The 18,852-nt window shown below is 36.8% G+C and overlaps 1 protein-coding gene across 1 annotated transcript in view; it reads left to right on the top strand.

The window, feature by feature from the left end:
- The first annotated feature begins 214 nt into the window (after positions 1 to 214).
- Positions 215 to 18,852, top strand: part of DENND6A (DENN domain containing 6A) — a 107,173-nt gene continuing 88,535 nt past the window's right edge. Inside the window, 1 exon segment of the mRNA XM_037798856.1 lies at positions 215 to 541. Coding sequence (XP_037654784.1) covers positions 314 to 541 — 228 coding nt within the window. The 5' untranslated portion in view covers positions 215 to 313.

Raw genomic sequence — 18,852 nt, 5'->3', positions numbered from 1 at the left:
CCAGAATAATTCATCCCTCTGGTTGTTGTACTGCTAATGAGAGTGACAAAGATTCATAAACCACTGTTTCAGTCTTAAGGACTCTAAGACAGGAGGCGGACGGCCTGCTTAAAAATCCCAGACAATTGCCAGCGTGACGTCCCCACGTCGGTACGGTGCCAAGCAGGGCTCCCAGGATCACGTGGGCTGTCGCCCCGCCCTGACCGAGCCGGTCCCCGGCGGCTGCGGCACTAGCCGCTACGCCTGCGCAGAGTGAGCGCGCTTTGCGGCGCGGTCCGCGGTAGAGGCGGCGCGAACAGCGAGGGGGCGGCGGATGGCTCTGTGGAGCCCGGCAGGCTCGGGGACTAGCTCCCGCGGGCCGTTGGATGAAGCGGTGGCGGTGGCTGAAGAGGGCGAAGTGCGGGCGGTGGTGTCGGAGGGAGCTACGCCAGAAGAGGAAGAGGGCCGCGTTCGGGGCCTGTTGCGCTGGGATGGCTTCTCGGCCTGGCTGCACTGCGTGTGCGTGGTGGGCTTCGACCTGGAGCTAGGCCAGGCCGTGGAGGTGAGGCCCGGCTACACTTTGTTCCTGCGCCCCATCCCCTCGCCGGGGCGGCCCCTGCTGAGCGTGTGGTTCGCGGGCCGCCGGCCGGCCTCGACCCTGGCCGCCGCGCATCCGGGCGTGGCGGGCCGCCCCTCCGGCAGTCAAGCCGGGCTGCAGTCCATTGGCAGTTCCCCTGGGAGGATTGTGGGCTGCGGTTAAGGGTGAAAAGTTCTTCTAGGTCCCTCCTACATAGTTTTTTTTTTTTTTTTTTTTTTTTTTTTGACAAAGCTGCAGGCAGGATGTTTGTTGGGGACTTTTTCAAAAGGGAACAATGCCCCTGGACATATGGTGAACTCTGATAGCCAGACCTTGCCCAACCAACTTTATAAACTCAAAATTGCTTTGGACATTTGCAGTGACATTTAGAGCGTTTCACTCCGCCTGAGCCGAAATGCTTATCTCAACATGAATTTTCTCCTTTTTCTGCTTTTATTCCTTATTTCTGCTATTTCTTGGTATTTTTGAACAGCAAGCTTAAAAGCTAATGTCAAAATGAAAATAAGGAAATAGTCTGCTTGTGAATCTGTCACGTTTTCCATCTGTATAGGACTTTATTGAAAGGCCTTCGAGTTTGATCTGTTGTTGACATTGCTTAGGGTCCTTATTGTAGTTTATTGGTTTTCTTTTATGTGTCCAAGAAAAACGTTATCAGAAGAACGAATGTTTAGAAGATTTTTTGTTTGTTTGTTTGGTGGAGATGACAGATTTTAATGAACTGTCTCATTCTGACTTTAGTGGCATTAGTTGGCTAAGAAAATTGGCCAGGGAGGTTTTTCTTAGTGCTGTCTTTTGGGTGTTTTATCATTAGGCAGTTCAATAAACATTAAGTTTCCATTAATATCTAGGTATTATGCTAGTTGCTGGGCATACAAATATGAATATGTGCTTTAACCATATAGTTGTAGATTGAGACTACAGTTTAGAGGAGAACCAAGAATTACAGTAGCAGATAGATAGAGCCAAACATAGTGCCTGGCACATAGTGGCATTCAGTAAATACTTGTTGATAGAAAGAGTGAATACATGAGCAATTCTTTATCTTATTGAGGTAAGCACAAGAGTTCCCAAAGATTTTGAAAAAGGGGTTTATCAGCCATTTATCATTCACATTGACATATTAATCAGAATTTATATTACAGCAAAATACAGTTTAATCAAAAAGCATAGGATTGGGTTGTTGTAGTTGACTGCATTTTTGAATAAAGGAAATTCTTTTGGACTCTGTCATCATTTTGGCATTCTTTATAACATGAGTATGTTTTTCTGACCAAATAAACAATACTCAGCATAATTGAGGTGCTGCAAGAATGTGAATCATTAAATGGCTTATTTTGAATTTCAGTATATATTTTATTACAGTATATATGCTACTGTATCGAGTTTTCTTTAGGTCAATAGTTGTTAACCCTTTTTGCATCCTGGACTTTTTAAAAAACATGCACTCTATGAACTCTCTCCATAGGGGTACCCACCACAGCCTTGAAATTTCAGGGAAGATGTCCCAGAGACAATGACATGTAAGCTGTTACAAGTCCTTTGCAAAGGAGAGAGAGAGAGAGGGAGAGAGAGAGAGAGTGTGTGAGAATGTGTGTGTGTGTGTGTGTGTCTGTGTGTGTGTGTGTGGTGTATTGAGGCTATGGAATTGAGGTTATAGGACCATTACATTTTGAAATTATTTTTAATTGCTTCATTCTGGAGATAATACTATTTTTTTTTTTTTTTTTTTTTTGAGTAGGAGAACTTTTTCCCCCTGTGTAAATAAAAATCTAATGTGGACTCTCAATAACTAATCTGGTTGAAGTGGGACCTTTGTTGATGTATTTGGTTGCAGACAACAGAAACTTATTTAAGCTAGCTCAAGCAGAAAAGAGGAACTTGCTGTAAGGCTACAGAGATGTTTCAAGGCTCAGATCTAGTGGGGCTTCAGAAAGTGGTTGGAGTCTAGAAATGGGGAAGCCTCTTGTTTATTCTTTTTTTGGTGGGTCTTGTTCATACTTTCTACTCTCTGTGAATTGACATCCTTTGTGTCTGTGTCTGTGATCTGTGTGGGGAAGATGGCCTCATGAGCCAGTTGAAGAAAGTGAATCTCTCAGTCTCATTCTATACAACCAGGGTAGGTATTCAATTTTGGTTTAGGACAGATTTCCGCTTTGATCCAATCAGCTGAAAACCTGGGTGGGCAGTGGAGTGGTCCATGTTGCATAAAATGTCTGCTAGGGACCCTGTCCTAAGGGGTCTTGTTGAGCTGGGAAGAGCTCACAAAAAAGTGGCCCTGAAGTATAACCTCAGAAACCAAGTATGCTATTGAACAAGGTTTGAAATCCCCTGGATTTTATCTATTCTCTGTCACTTCTAGCTGCTAGAAATGATCTGCTAATATAGTAAAGTTTTAATTACCTGAATCCAGAATAGCTTCATTTATTCAAGATTTTTTTTTCCTAATTGAGTAATAACATGCTTATTGCTGAAAATTTGGCAAGGAAAGAAAGTTATAAACACAAGAAAATATCATCCTTAATACTAAGAGGCAACTGGTGTTTCTATTTAGCATTTTTAAATGCTTTTTTTTTCTTTCACATAATTATGTATCTCTCAAGCTGTCAAGGATTAATTTGATACAAACAGAAATCCTCTCAAATAAATTTAAATAAAGGGGATTTATTGTAAGGAATCCAGGCAATCTCCTGGGACCCAATTGCAGGAAGCAGAGTGGAGCCTCATGGTATCTGGAAAGACCCAGACTTTTGCCTTTGTCCCTCGCTGGAGCTGTATGGTCTTTTGTCTGCTTCTCTTTGCACGTCTGCTCCCTTCTCCATGTTGAGGGAGGTTTCCTCACTCTCTGCTCTCCAATGGCTTCTGCTCGACTTTGAGTTACTGTGCACTGATTTTAGCCTAACTCTACTTTTCTATTCCAGAGCCAGGCCGAAGCCTAATTCAAATACTGGAGTATCTGGTTCAAGATGGGTCAGGTGACCCTCTTGTTCAGTCAGCTGTGGTCAGGAGGCAGGGTCAGCCCTGCAACAGGAGGAGGAGTCACTTCCAAAGCATGGGCTGGGCAGCAGTCCCCCAAACATGTCCACTGTAAGAGTTTTATAGATAAATATTCTCATAAACAATTTGCCTGATGATTAAAGACTTTTCATAAATATTTTGTGGACCATAATTTATTTAACTGTTTTCCTTAATTTTCCTTCCTTCTTTCCATCCCTCCTTCCTTCCTTCCTTCCTTCATCCATCCATCCATCCCTCCTTTCCTTTCCCTCCCTCCCTCCCTGCCTCCCTCCCTTCCTTCCTTCCTTCCTTCCTTCCTTCCAGTAGGGGTGTTGTTTTTTACATATACACACATAATAAATCCTTTGAACTGATATTATTTCATAGTAAGTTGACATTCCTATAATTTGAGGTCAGCTCCTGAACCTCTCAGGCCCACAGATTTTACAAGGGTTGCAACATCATTGCTGGTTTTCTTCTTCTTAAAGGTTCTGACCCTTCAGCTTCATGAACAGAAATTTCAGTGTCATGAAAAGAGCACAGGCTTTGAGTTTTTGAACACCTGCTAGTTGTCTGATTTTTCACAAGTTTCTTCAACTCTGACTTGTTTTCCTAAACTGGTAAATGGGAAATAGTATCCTGACAGTATTGTTGGAGGTACTAAATGAGATAATGCATGTTCATAATTAGTGGTCTAGCATTTACTGCATGCCCAATATGTTAGTCCTTTTTAGAGTTGAAGAGTGAGTTGTGAAACTACTCTTGGCTGTTCCTTCACCCCCATCATATTTTGCCTTAAATTGATTTTTTTTTTTTTTTTTTTTTAATTTGTGCAGCTTTGTATGTGAATCATCAGTATTAAAAGCACTTCCTGGGAATCAGGTTTTTTAGATTTCATTTTGCTGAAAATCTATTGTATAGCATATCTATTTACATATAATTTATTTTCCACCTCTTGCTGAAAATGATTTCAGGCCCCTTAAGTTATTTAAAAAACAAGCCAATTTATTATTAATATGTTGAGTGAGTTATAGATTTCATTCTAATTACTGATTTTATTTTATTTCTTAACCAATTGAAGATACTTTTTTTTTTTTTTAAGATAAATACTTTTTAATAGTTTGGGCTACAAAATAACTTTGTGTATGAATAGGGTGTTTTCGGTCTGGTCTGGGGCAAAAGAGAACTTTTATGCCATTTTTTTTTAGAACAGTTAGCAGAATTGATTCCTTTCTTCTCCACTTCTGCTTTTTTGAATTATTGCCTGTTCCTCTTTTATCCTCTACCAGGGTGGAGCCTGGAGTAGTCACCACAGTTTGCTTTATTCTAGCAAAGTTTCTGTTCATTCTTCTGAGAAGGAGAAGGGCAGTTGTGTGAAGGGTTGTTTCCCTTGCATTTGTTTATCCTTGCTTTATTTCTTTCCCTTTTAAACTGGGTACCCATAGAAGTTGATCTGCAGCAAGTTTGCTGTTTTAATTGAACTGGGTGTTTTTGTATGTTGTGTGTAATTGTATGTTGCTTCGCTGAGCCATTGAGCCATCTATCGAGCAGATGTTTAGTAGGCAACTAACATATCCCAGACATGCTGGGGATATAGCTTTGATCATCCCTGTTTTGGTGGCGCTTACAGTCTACCAGCGAAGGTAGGCCATTACATAGTGAATGTTATGATTGGAGGAGGTATAGGGTACTACTAATGGTCTTTAAATTTCCTTGTAAACTAGTGGCACCTCACAATAGCTTGACGTAGTTCTGTGATTTGAGTGTTAAAGCCTTTGTGACTTCCTAGGCCTCTTAGGCCTCCAGATTTTACAAAAGCTTTGGTGTTACTAGCTTCAGATTTTCTTATGAATTTATATATTCCCAGGTGGAGATGATCTGGAATGTCCTCCTAACCAGTTAGTCCTTTCACGAGTGCTTTATGTTTTTGTTGTTATGATGAATGATGTAAAACATGGTCAGTTGGATCTCAGCTTGACCATTTTTTGAGAGAAGTGTTTCTCCATTTAGTCCATGTTCAAACTGATCAAGTTTTCCACTAGTATAACTTAGCTTAGATCTTGGGTAAGTTGGAATCTTCGACTGAGGCCCAGCCTGGTCCTAATATTGGGATGTCAGGCCGTCGTTTCTATTTTTTAAAATAAGCTAACCTTTTTTTGAAATACAGCATAAATACAGAAAAGTGCACAAATCTTAAGTCTATATAGTTTGCTGTATTTTCACAAAATGAACATATCCATCTAACTAGCACATAGTTCAAGAAACAATATTACCTCTGCCCTAGAAATTTTCCTTATGTCCCCTTTTAGTCATGACCACCCACCTCCCTTTCCACAAAGGGTAACCACTATCACATCAGGCTAGTTTTATTCTAGAATTTTAAGTGAACATAGGTTGGTTCTCAGAACTTTTCTAAATTGAATCATGTAACATGATACCATTACAGGGCATTCAAGACTACTTTTCTCTTTTCTGAGGATGCTTATGCCCTTCTCCCTTACCCGGTTTTGCCTAATTAACTCATTTTCATGGTTCAGTGTAAATGTCACTGTTAGAGAAGCCTCACTCTTAGCTTCTTAGTGTGCTATTTATTTGTAACTAGCACAGCTTAGCTCTCTGGTTGTGAGCCTGTGCTCTCATCCTTACCCATTCTTCTTTTGCTTTACATTTTATTACTCTATGCCTGTATTTCTGGTTAGTTACCCTTGGTCCATTAGATAAATTGTCATAACTTTTTTTTTGCCCAAATTTATCTCAAGATCTATATCTTTTTAGCCTCATCTGCTAGAATTTCCAACACCACCCCCATTGTGTCACGTATACCCAAACTTCTATTTCTTAACACAACTGCATATCTTCAGTACCTGTCCATCTCGTATATACAGCCATTCTGTTGATTTGCATTGGATAGACTGGGTAATTTCAAATCTAAAACATCATATTTTGGGGGTGGTGGGAAATGTATGGCAAAAATCCTACTGGCCCTCATTTTGTGTATATAATCAAGAGGTGAACATTTATAGAGATTGACCATTTTTATACCTTTAAGCTTGATACAGATGAGTGAAAGAAACTGATATACTCGTTATTATATTAGTTCAATTGCTGTAACAGACCAAAAATAATACTTTAGATAGAAGCTCATTTCTTGTGAGGAGTCTAGGAAGGCAGTTCAAGGCTGGTGTGGTATCTCCATAGTCATGGTCCTGGGCTCATATCTCACTTTGCATCTTCAACAAATGCCATTTGTTTTGTGGTATAAGATGGCTGCTCATCGTATCTGTATACTAGCCTTTGGAAAGGGGACAAATTGTCCCCTCTTGTTTTTCTTTAGGATTTAACTCCTTTTTCCTTCCAACTTTTAATTTTGAAACATTCTAAACCTATAGAAAAGTTAACAGGAATAGTGTAATGAACACTTGTAAACCCTTACCAAGAATTACCAATTGTTAACGTTTTGCCATATTTGCTCTCTCTCTTCTCCCTTCTCCCATGTATAGATTTGTAACATACATTTATGGCGGGAGTAAATACTACATAAGGTGACAACATATTTGCCCTATCCCTTTAAGGGTAGTACCTGGAAGTTATAAATGCTATTTTTCATCTACTTTTGGTCAAAACTTGGCCACATGTCCACACTGAGCTGCAAGGGAGGTTGGGAAATCTTTATTCTGAGTGGTCACTTGTCTGGCTAAAATGCAGATAATGGAAGAATGGATATTTGGAGGCAGCATGAAGTTGCTGCCTTTTATCTAGGAACAGTATAATGTTATGTGATCAAAGATTTATTTTGATAGGTTTCTAAGCTTGGATTTTGCAATATAAACTTTAAAAATAAAATAGTAACTGAGTTATTTGAGAGTCAAGGGTATATGTGCACGAAAATTCTACACCATTAAATAACTTTGAAATAAAGAATTATGAACTCTTAGAATTTGGAGGTATCTGATAATACTTAATGAAAATGAGGCTTAACATTGGTGTCTTGGTAAATTTAAGAGGTTTTTATATCATCAGGATTCCATACATTTGAGTTATTTTGTGTTCAAACTTTTCTGAACGTAAGAATCGCCCGGGGCTTTTATCACATATGAGGATTCTGGGGCTTCACCTAGGTATGCTGAATCAGAATCAGAATTTCAGATGATTGTTACAGGGAGGAATGTTTGAAATATAAGTTTTTGAACTATTTCTTTAGATATACTTTTCTGTTTTTTTCTTGTTCTCAAAACTGTGGTCTGAGGACTTCTGGGGATCCCTGAGATCATTCAGGGGATTTGCAGGGTCTTTCCTTTTACAACTGCATATCTGCTTGAGGCTGGCTTTTCTTCATACTGTTTAACCAAAACAACATTGGAATAGAATGAATGCAGAAGCAGATATGAGAATCTAGCTAATTTTATTAAGCCAGACATTAAAGAGATTTTCAAAGGTATAAAAACATTGTTCTTCACTCTCAAGTTTTAAAAAAATACAGTTTTCATAAAAACATATTTATGTTGTCATAGTTTATTATTTTAAAATAAATTAATATTTTAAAAATTTATCAGTTTTAATTTCCAGTATGGTGAATGTTGATAAATATAACCCACATAAATGAAGCTTGTGGGGGTTCTTAATAATTTTTAAGAGTGTAAAAGGGTCCTGAGACCACAGAGTTTGAGACTGCTGTTTTAAACTGTCTGGTGTAAGATGGTTTGATTAGTTGACTTACAGGAGATAGAATAAAATAATGGTTAAATGAATTGTAAAGTTAGACCAGGGTTGGCATGCTGGGTTCCAGTGTTCTAATACTTACTAGGTGTGTTATCTTGGGAAGTCACTCCATCTCTCTATGCTTCAGCCCTTTTCATATTAAGAGCAGTAATGGAACCAGCTTCAAAAAACTGCCTTGAGTTAACTGAAGTGTGTATGGCACCAAGCTCAATACCTGGCACACAGCAAGCACTCAGTAACTCCAGGCCATGTTATGGTGGATGGGCTTCATGGGTAGTGGATTCACCTAGAGTATGCAGGACTAGGAGCCTGGGTTGCTTCTGTGACTTTAAGGAAGACAGTTTGTTTTAGTTGATTCACTTATAACAGGATAAAAAATTTATTTCTGACAAGCCACGGATGTTTGATTTCTTTCTGCTAATTCTTTGTTATTGTTCTCTTTTCATTGTAACCCTCATGCATGGTACTTTTTAATAGTTTCTTATTAAGGGAACTGGAAAATAAATGGAGATTAGAAAAATTAGGGAAGTTCAGCTTTACTTGTATTATCTCACTTATTCCTTTCAATCACTTTAATTATTAAGTATTGTTTTAGTGTCCAGCTGCTAGCACAAATAACCATAACGTGGGTTGGCTTAACAACAGGAATTTATTGGCTCATGGTTTCAGAAGCTAGAAGGCTTGCTTCCTCCTAGGGTGGTATCTTTTGACTGGCTGGCAATCTTTAGGGTTCCTTGGCTTTTCTGTCACATGGCAGTGTTTCTTCCTTTCTTTTCCAGTTCCGTTGACTTCCAGCTTCTAGCTGCTCCTGGGGCTTTCTCCTGCTGGGCCCAGTTTCCTTTGTTTATAAGGACTTCAGCCATATTGGATTAACGCCCACTCTCATTCATTTTGGGCACATCTTAACTGTTACCATCTTCACAGATCCTATTTACAAATGGGTTCACACTCACAGGATCAGGGGTAGGAACCTGATCTCTTTGCACTATTATAAATTCATTTTTAAATAAGGAAACAGAAACTTAGGTAATTTGCCCAAATCACACCTATAATAAGCCAGGATTTGAACCCAAGTTCTTCTGACTCTAAAGTCTATTTTTTCCTCCACTAGACTGAAATGAAAAGGACTAAGAAGATAGTATGAAAAACGTTGTGACAGCAAATTAGATAACCTAGATGAAATGGACAAATTTCTAAAAACACACAAACTACCTACACTGACTGTTCGGTTTGCTAATGCTGCTGTTATGCAAAATATTAGAAATGGATTGGCTTTTATAAAAGGTGTTTATTTGGTTACACAGTTACAGTTTTAAGGCCATAAAGTGTCTGAGGTAAAACATCAACAACAGGTACCTTCACTGGAGAAAGGCCACTGGCATCCAGAAAATCTGTTAGCTGGGAAGGCATGTGGCTGGCAGCCGCTTGCTCCCAGGTTGCCTTTCAAAATGGCATTCTCCAAAAGGTTGCTCTTGGGGCGTTTAGTTCCTTTCTTAGTTGCAGCTCCTTTTCAAGATGTCACTCTCAGTTGCTCTCCAAAATGTCACTCACAGTTGCACTGAGCTCCTTCTGTGTGAACTCTTTATATGGCTCCAGTGATTTATTTCAGACCCACCCTGAATGGGTGGGATAATTCCTCCATGGAAATTATCCAATCAAAGGTCTTGCCCACAGTTGATTGAGTCACATCTCCATGGAAGCACTCAATCAATAGGTTCCAACCTAATCAACACTAATATGTCTGCCCCCATAAGATTGAATTAAAGAATATGGCTTTTTCTGGGGGCCATAATATATACCAACTAGCACACTGACTGAAGAAAAAATAAAAGATCTCAACAGACTAATAACTACTAAGGAAACTGAATCAATAATCAAAAACCTCCCAACAAAGAAAAGTCCAGGACCAGATGGCTTTACAGGGGAATTTTACCAAACATTCTGAGAAGAATAAATACCAATCGTGTTCAAACTTCCAAAAAATTGAAGAGGGGGGGAACATTGCCTAATTCATTCTAGGAGACCAACATCACCCAATACCAAAGCCAGATAAAGATGACTGCAAGATAAGAAAAGGCCAATATCTCTTATGAGTATAGATGCATATATCTTCAGCAAAATACCAGCAAACTGAATCCAGAAGCACAGTAAAAGAATTATACACTATGATCAAGTGGGATTTATCTCAGGTATGCAAGGGTGATTCAGTATAAGAAAATCAATGTAATATACCATGTTAACAAAACGAGTGAAGAAAACAATGTGAACAGAAGCAGAAAAGACGTTTGACAAAATTCAGTACCCCTTCTTGATAAAAACACTTAGAAATCTAGGAATAGAAGGAAACTTCCTCAGAATGTTAGAAGGTATATATGAAAAACCCACAGCTAATATCATATTTAATGGTGAAAGACTGAAAACTTTCCCTCTAAGATCAGGAACAAGAGGAAGATGCCCACTGCTACCATGTTATTCATTATTGTCTTGGAAGTTCTAGTCAGAGCAATTAGACAAGATAAAGAAGATCAAGAAAATTGATAAAGATAAAGAAATTGAAAAGGAAGAGCTAAAACTTTCTCTATTTTCAGTTGACATTATCCTATTAAAATCCTCGATAATCCACAACAAAGCTTCTGGAGCCAATAAATGAATTCAGCCAAGTGGCAGGATACAAATCAGTAGTATTTCTATACATTAGCAGTGAATGATTGGGAGAAGTAATTAAGAAAAAAATTCCATGTACAATAGCAACTGAAGAATCAAATATCTAATAATAAATCTAACCAAATGTATGAAGGGCTTGTCCACAGAAAATTACAAAACATTGCTGAAAGAAATGAAAGAAGACTTAAATAAATGGAAGGCCATTCTGTGGTCACGCTTTGGAAGACTAAATATTGTTAAGATGTTTCTTTTACTCAAAGCAATTTACAGACTCAATGCAGTCCCAATCAAAATTCCAACAGCTTTCTTTGCAGAAATGGAAAAGCCAATCATCAAATTTGTGTGGAAGGGAAAGGGGCCCCAAATAGCCAAAGGCATCTTGAAAAAGAATGTTGGAGGACTCACACTTCCCAATCTTAGAATTTATTAGAAAGCCACAGTAATCAAAGCAGCATGGTACTGATACTAGGACAGACATATAGACTAATGGAATTGAATTGAGAGCTCAGGAATCAACCCTCACATTTATGGCTGACTGATTTTTTTTTTTTTTTTTCTGATTGATTTTTTGACAAGAGGGTAAAAACCACTTAATTGAGAAAGAAATGGTGGTGGGAAAACTGGATCTCCATTTGCAAAAGATTGAAGGTGGGCTCCTACTCATACCATGTACAAAAATCAACTAAAAATGGACCAAATACCTACCGTAAGAGCCGGAACTATCAAACTCCTAGAAGAAAATATAGGGAAGCATCTTCAAGGCCTTGTATTAGGCAGTGATTTCTTAGATTTTACACCGAAAGCACAAGCAGCAAAAGAAAAAAATAGATCAATGAGACCTCATCAAAATTAAATACTTTTATACCTCAAAGGATTTTAACACAAAAGTAAAACAACAGCCTACACAATGGGAGGAAATATTTGAAAACCATGTATCCAGTAAGGATTTAGTATCTGGCATACATTAAGAAATTCTTCAACTCAACAACCCAAAGACAACTTAATTAAAAATTGGGCAAAATACTTGAATAGACATTTTTCTAAAGAAGATGTACAAATCACCAAAAAGCACATGGCAAGATGCTCAATATCATTAGCCATTAGGGAAATGCAAATAAAGATCACTGTGTGATGCCATTTCACAACCATTAGAATGACTGCTATTAAAAAAACAGAAAATTACATCTGTTGGTTGTGGAGAAATAGGAACACTTACTCATTGTTGATGGGAACGTGAAATGAGATGGCCGCTGAGAAAGACAGTTTGGCAGTTCCTCAGATCAGCATAGAATTGCTGTATTATTTGGCTATCCCATTTCTATGTATATTCCTAAAAAAATTGAAAGCAGGGACTCAAACAGATAATTGCACACTGATGTTCACAGTAGTGTTATTCACAGTTGCTGGAAGATAGAAGCAACCATCTAGCTGTCTCAGCTGACATTTTGCCCAAGTGTCTATCAAATGATGAATGGGTAAAAAAAATTGGTATATACACACAATGGTATATTATTCAGCACTAAAAAGGAATGAAGTTCTGATATGTGTGACAACATAGATGAATATTTAATTCACATGATGTTCAGTGAAAGAAGCCATACTCAAAAGGACTAATATTGTGTGATCTCATTGATATGAAATAATTAGAATAAGCAAACTCAGAGTCAGAATCTAGTATATAGGTTACCAAGGGACATGGGAGTAGGGAATCAGGCATTAAAGCTTAAAATATACAGAGTTTCTATTTGGGATGATGGCGAATTTTGGTGATGAGTGGTAGTGATGCTAGTATAATGAAACTAACAGCACTGAATTATACATTTGAAAGTGGTTAATGGTACGAGAGTAAAAATTTTAAAAATATTCCATGCTGGTGCATAACACAAACAGTTAAAGCATGGACTGCAGTTAATAATACAGCTATCTCTCTTCCAAGATCAAGAATGGTATCTGTTCTTATCAGTCTAATAGTACTGCTATAAAAATATGCTTTCATGAATTGTAACGAATGTACCATACCAATTCAAGATGTTAATAATAGGATAGTATATGGGAATAATGTATTAGGTATGATTGTTTTGTAAACCCACAACTTCTCTTTAAAAAAAAAAAAAGTACCAATTTTGAATGTTTTAATGCAGGGAATAAAGACTCATTCCTGTTCTGAATATTTCTGCATTCTAGCCCCAGTGTAGGGAACTGTACCCTCCTGGCTGTGATACTCTGATTAATATCCATGGCGTGAATGCTTTCAAGGGAAAGATTATTTAAAAAAAAAAAAACAAAAACCTGAAGCAAAACAGAAGTGTGAAATGCCATTAGTAACCTGAGTTAAAATTCTTGAATTATTGGCAGCAATGGTTTAAATTCATTCCCCAAAGTGTTCCTTTTTATTGCTGATGCTAAATGTAGTAATTGGAGGCAAATTTTATTACCCAGTACCATTTTGTGAGTTAGTTACAAAATGTCTTTAAGATTTTTATAGTCCTTTATAAGTCAGAATGCTTTAATATCCCTGTGAAATGAACAGTAGACAACTTCTTTTGGGAGAAAAGAGGAGCTGAACTTAGATCAGCTGAACTTAGACCAGCTGAACTTAGACCTTTGTCAATGATTATGTGTTAGATATCTTGAATGTCGGTATTCTTTGATTCATACAGGCCTTTAGGGATCAGGTCATTTTTTTTTTTGACTAGGAAAAGAGTGGCCACAGTGGAAAAAGGCTTATAGGACTGCACGTTTAAGTTCAGGGGAGATTAAAAAACCTCAGAAATGATTTAGATTTATGAATGAAAAAGCAATTTTAGTGATACTTGGCAACTGACTTTTTTATTTACACAAGAAGAAAACACATAAATGAAAAATAAACTGTAAGTTTATTTATTTGGAAGTATGGAAATTATCATACCATGTTTCCTGTTTGCCTAAAATTACATGGATGATGCTGCAGCAAAAACTGCACATTTTCCAGCTTCAGTTTCTGTGAGAAGCCAGAATTATTTACCTGCCGTTCTTTGTGAAGCCAACTTCCAATAAATATACTGGGATTCTAATGATCCTTTTTCATACATCCTGAGTATTTATCAAGTGAAATTTGAATTTAAAGCCTTTAAAGGGAATGTAGATGTAATAAGCTTGTCAAATTATTTTATTACTTGTTTGTAAATAAAGATACTGGAATGGGATTTGGAAACTGACAGTTTTATCATGTTATTTGGATTAAGCAGTATTAAATTGAATTCAAAATCTTTAGAAAAATTAAACCTGAAAAATAAGTATACTGTCAAAATCCTTTTGAATGTGAAGATGCAAAAATCACCTTTTTGTATTATCCTAGATTTGGACTTTTGATCTCTTTTGGAGGGGTGGTTGTATTTATGTTGGCCATCAGGGGAGTTAGAGTGGCAGGCCCTGGAGTCAGACAGACCCGGATTTAAGTTCTGATCCTGATACCAGTTCCTGACCATGGGCAGATGCTTAAGTAGGATATTAATAGTTCCCACTTCTCAGTGTTTTTGTGAGAATTAGTTTATATATTACAGGTATGTCTAGTGCAGTGCCTGCCACAGGGGCACACTTAGTATTATAATTATTTGTTGGGTATTTCTGAAATAATGAAAAAGTTACCCTTTTTGGAATACTTCCTTTGAATTCTACCGTTATTACCCATTTAATGAATTCCTGCCTAATAATAAAGAGTCCTTCATAAGTAACATAAGATCAATTGGAGGGGGTGGCATCATTAACTTTTTGTTGATATGTTTAATAGGATCATTGGGGCCATAATTGTTAATTTATTTAGTACCTACCATGTGCAAAGGATTCTGTTAGGTGTCTTAATCAAAGATGAAGACATAAAAATCTCTACTCTTCAGAAACTTAGATGAGAAGATAAATAAGAACAGCAGTGAGTGTTGAATGGCAAATGAGCTCTCCAGAGACTAAGTGAACATTTCTGGTGGAAGTAGAATTGAACTGACTTGACTGTAGAATTTTTAAAAATTAGCTTATATAGGTAAGAAAACTAAACACATATTCCTTGAAGAGGAATTGCAGAAATTGTCAAAAGAGGAAATAGAAATCACTTGTCATTTCAACTGCTGAATAGAATTTTGATAGGCAGATGTAAAACTGGTGAAGCAGTTCCTTCATGCGTGAGCAAAGGAGGAGGCAGAATAGTTCAGAACATATTTAGGATTAGTGAATAGATCATGTACTGTAATGTTAAGATCTTCACCATCTTATATTAAGTGAAGAAGGAGGGTGCAAAAACTATATAATATAGTTTATATTTAAAAAACATACATTTTCTTTGAAAGATACACAAAAATTGTTTAATAATGGTTATGTTAGATGACAGAAACCTTGAGGTTAGTGGAAAAGACTATAATTTTTATTTTATGCCCATTGAATATTTGAATTATTAGCTTTGTATTATTTTTTGAATTGAGATATAATTCACATAACATACAATTCATTCTTTTAAACTGTACAGTTCTCTTTGTAGTATAGTCACACAGTTGCATATCCACCACTATTAATTTCAGAACATTTTCATTTCTTCAAAAAGAAACCCCATACTCTTCCTCCACCCCCTACTTTCTGCCTCTATGGATTTTTCTATTCTAAATGGGATCATACAGCATGTGGCTTTTTATGTGTCTGGCATGTTTCACTTAGCATAATGTTGTCAAAGTTCATTTGTGTTAGAGCATGTGTCAGTACTCCATTCTTTTTTATGGCTGAATAAATATTCCATTGAATGGATATATACCACATTTTGTTTATTCATTTGTCAGCTGATGGAATTTGCATTATGTCCACATTATGAATAGTGGCTACGAAGAGTCATGTAGAAGTTTTTGTGTGAACATGTGTTTTCAGTTTTGGGGACTATCTACCTAGGAGTGAAATTACTGGGTTGTATGGTAACTCTACGTTTAACTTTTTGAGAAACTACCAAACTATTTTCTGAAACTGTTGCACCATTTTATAATCTGACCAGCAATGTGTGAGGGTTCCAATTTCTTCACATTCTCCCCTACACTTGTTACTATGTCTTTTTGATTGCAGCCATCCTAATGGATGTGAAATGGTATCTCATATTGGTTTTAATTTGCATTTCCTTGCTCACTGATGATGGTTAGTATCTTTTCTTTTGTTTATTGGCATTTATATATCTTTGGAGAACTGTCTAAAGTCCTTCGCCCATTTTTATATTGGTTGTCTTTTTATATATTTCTTTTTATATTCTGGATGCTAAACCTTTATTGGATATATGATTTGCAAGTATTTCTCCCATTCTGTGCGTTGTTTTTTCACTTTCTTGGTAGTGTTCTAAGCACAAATGTTTTTATTTTTGATGAAGTCCAATTTATTTACTTTTTCTTTGGTTGCTTGTGCTATTGGTGTTATATATAAGAAACCATTGCCTTAATCCAAAGTTGTGATGATTGACTTTTTTTCTTCTAAGGATTTGATAGTTTTAGCTCTTACCCTTAGGTCTTTGATCCAGTTGAGTTAATTAGGTAATTCACTCAGCTTCTCCAAAAACCATTTTGATTGAAACTGAGACACTGATTGAAACTAAGAAAATACCATTGCTACAATATTTTTTATTACATTATAGAATTTATTGGATTTCATCAGCTTTTCTACCAATGTCCGTTTTCTGTTCCAGGATCCAATCTAGATTTTCACATTGCATTTATATGTCACATCTCCACAGTCTTCTCCAGTCTCTGACAGTTCCTCCATCTTTCTCTGTGTTTCATGACCTCGGCACTTAAGAAGAATACTAATCAGTTATTTGTAGTATGTCCCTCAATTTGAGTTTTTCTTATGTGTTTTCATGATTAAATTGAAGTTATGCATTACTGGGAAGAATACCCTAGAGGTGCTGTGCCCCTCTCTTTGCAACATATTTGGGTACATGATGTCAGTTATATCTTTTTTTTAAATTCTTGTCTGTCCAATTTATTTTTTTATTGCATTTTTATTGAGGTATATTCGCATAACATACAGTCCTTCAAAGTGTACAGTTGTTTGTAGTTGTGCATTGCTTACCACAATCAATCTTTGAACATTTTCATTACTTCAAAAAATAAAATAAAAATTAGAATAAAAAGAACACCCAAAATATTCCATTCCTCTCCTCCTCTCATTGTTCATTTACTTTTTTTCACACTCATTCATTGTTTTTTTAACTTTATCAAAAAATTAAAAAATAGAAAAACATTTCAAACAAAACAAAAACAAAGGAATAAGAAAAAAAAAAAAAAAAACCTAAAATAACTACATTGCTTCCAACATGTTCCTACCTTACCCCAAGAAAATAGACTATAATCCAACAAAGGAATGAGAAAAACTAATAACCTAAAATAACTACATTTCTGTCAACTTGTTTCTGCCATACCCACAGAAATTAACAAACTATAGTTGTTCCTGAGCATTCCCAGGAATATTAAGTTTACCCTCCATAACTTATTTGTTCTTATTAGATTATAGTCCCCCCTTCACTATTTGCTGTATATTGCTAGGTTCCCTACATTCTACAATATAAACCATTTATTTTACATTTTTCACAGTGTTCACGTTAGTGGGAACATACAATATTTCTTTTTTTGTGCTTGGCTTATTTCGCTCAGCTGCTGCTTTAATCCTTGTTATTTCTTTTCTTCTACTTGGTTTAGGATTAGTTTGCTGTTCATTTTCTAGCTTCTTCAGTTGTTCCATTAGTTCTTTGATTTTAGCTCTTCCTTTTTAATGTATGCATTTAGAACTATAAATTTCCCCCTCAGTACCACCTTTGCTGCATCCCATAAGTTTTGTATGTTGTTTTCTCATTTTCATTTGTCTTTATATATTTAGCAATTTCTCTTGCTATTTCTTCTTTAACCCACTGATTGTTTAAGAGTGTGTTGTTTAACCTCCAGATATTTGTGACTTCTCTAAGTCTCTGATGGTTATTGACTTCTAATTGTATTCCATTGTGATCAGAGAATGTGCTTTGAATAATGTCAGTCTTATTAAATTTTTTGAGGCTTGTTTTATGGCCCAGCATATGATCTATTCTGGAGAAAGTTCCGTGAGCACTAGAGAACAATATGTATCCTGGTGATTTGGAATACAATGTTCTATATGTGTCTGTTAATTCAAATTCATTTATCAGATTCTTTAGGTTTTCACTTTCCTTATTGGTCCTCTGTCTGGTTGATCTGTCTATAAAAGAGAGTGATATATTGAAGTCTCCCACAATTATTGTGGAAACATCTATTGCTTCCTTCAGTTTTGCCAATATTTGTCTCATGTATTTTGGAGCGCATTGGTGGGGGGAAAATGTTTATGATTGTTATTTCTTCTTTGTGAATTGTTCCTTTTATTAGTATATAGTGACCTTCTTTGTCTCTTATAACATCCTTGCATTTAAAGTCTGTTTTATCTGAGATTAATATTGCTACTCCTGCTTTCTTTTGACTGTTGCTTGCATGGAATATTTTTTTCCGTCCTTTCACTTTCAATTTCTTTGTGTGCTAGGTCTAAGATGAGTCTCTTGTAAGCAACATATTGATGGTTCCCATTTTTTAATCCATTCTGCCAATCTGTATCTTTTAATTGGGGAGTTTAATCCATTCACATTCAATGTTATTACTGTAAAGGCATTTCTTGAATCAGTTATCCTGAAAGGATGGCTGTACTGGGTGTGGTAACTTCCCACTTCCACGGACCTCCACCTTCCCAGCTCCGGGACAATTAGCTGCAGGTGTGCCAGTGGCTGTCGTCCACACCAGAAACTGAGGTGGGTGGCCGGGGTGTGGAAAGCACTTCTTACCGCGCTCAACCGCGTGGCTCTCGCAGCCAGATCCGCAGCCGCTTTTGGGGTTTTTAAACTAACTTGT

This window comes from Choloepus didactylus, chromosome 1 (genome assembly GCF_015220235.1).
Source record: "Choloepus didactylus isolate mChoDid1 chromosome 1, mChoDid1.pri, whole genome shotgun sequence".
Taxonomy (NCBI): Eukaryota; Metazoa; Chordata; class Mammalia; order Pilosa; family Megalonychidae; genus Choloepus; species Choloepus didactylus.
This window is presented reverse-complemented; position numbering and strand designations above follow the sequence as displayed.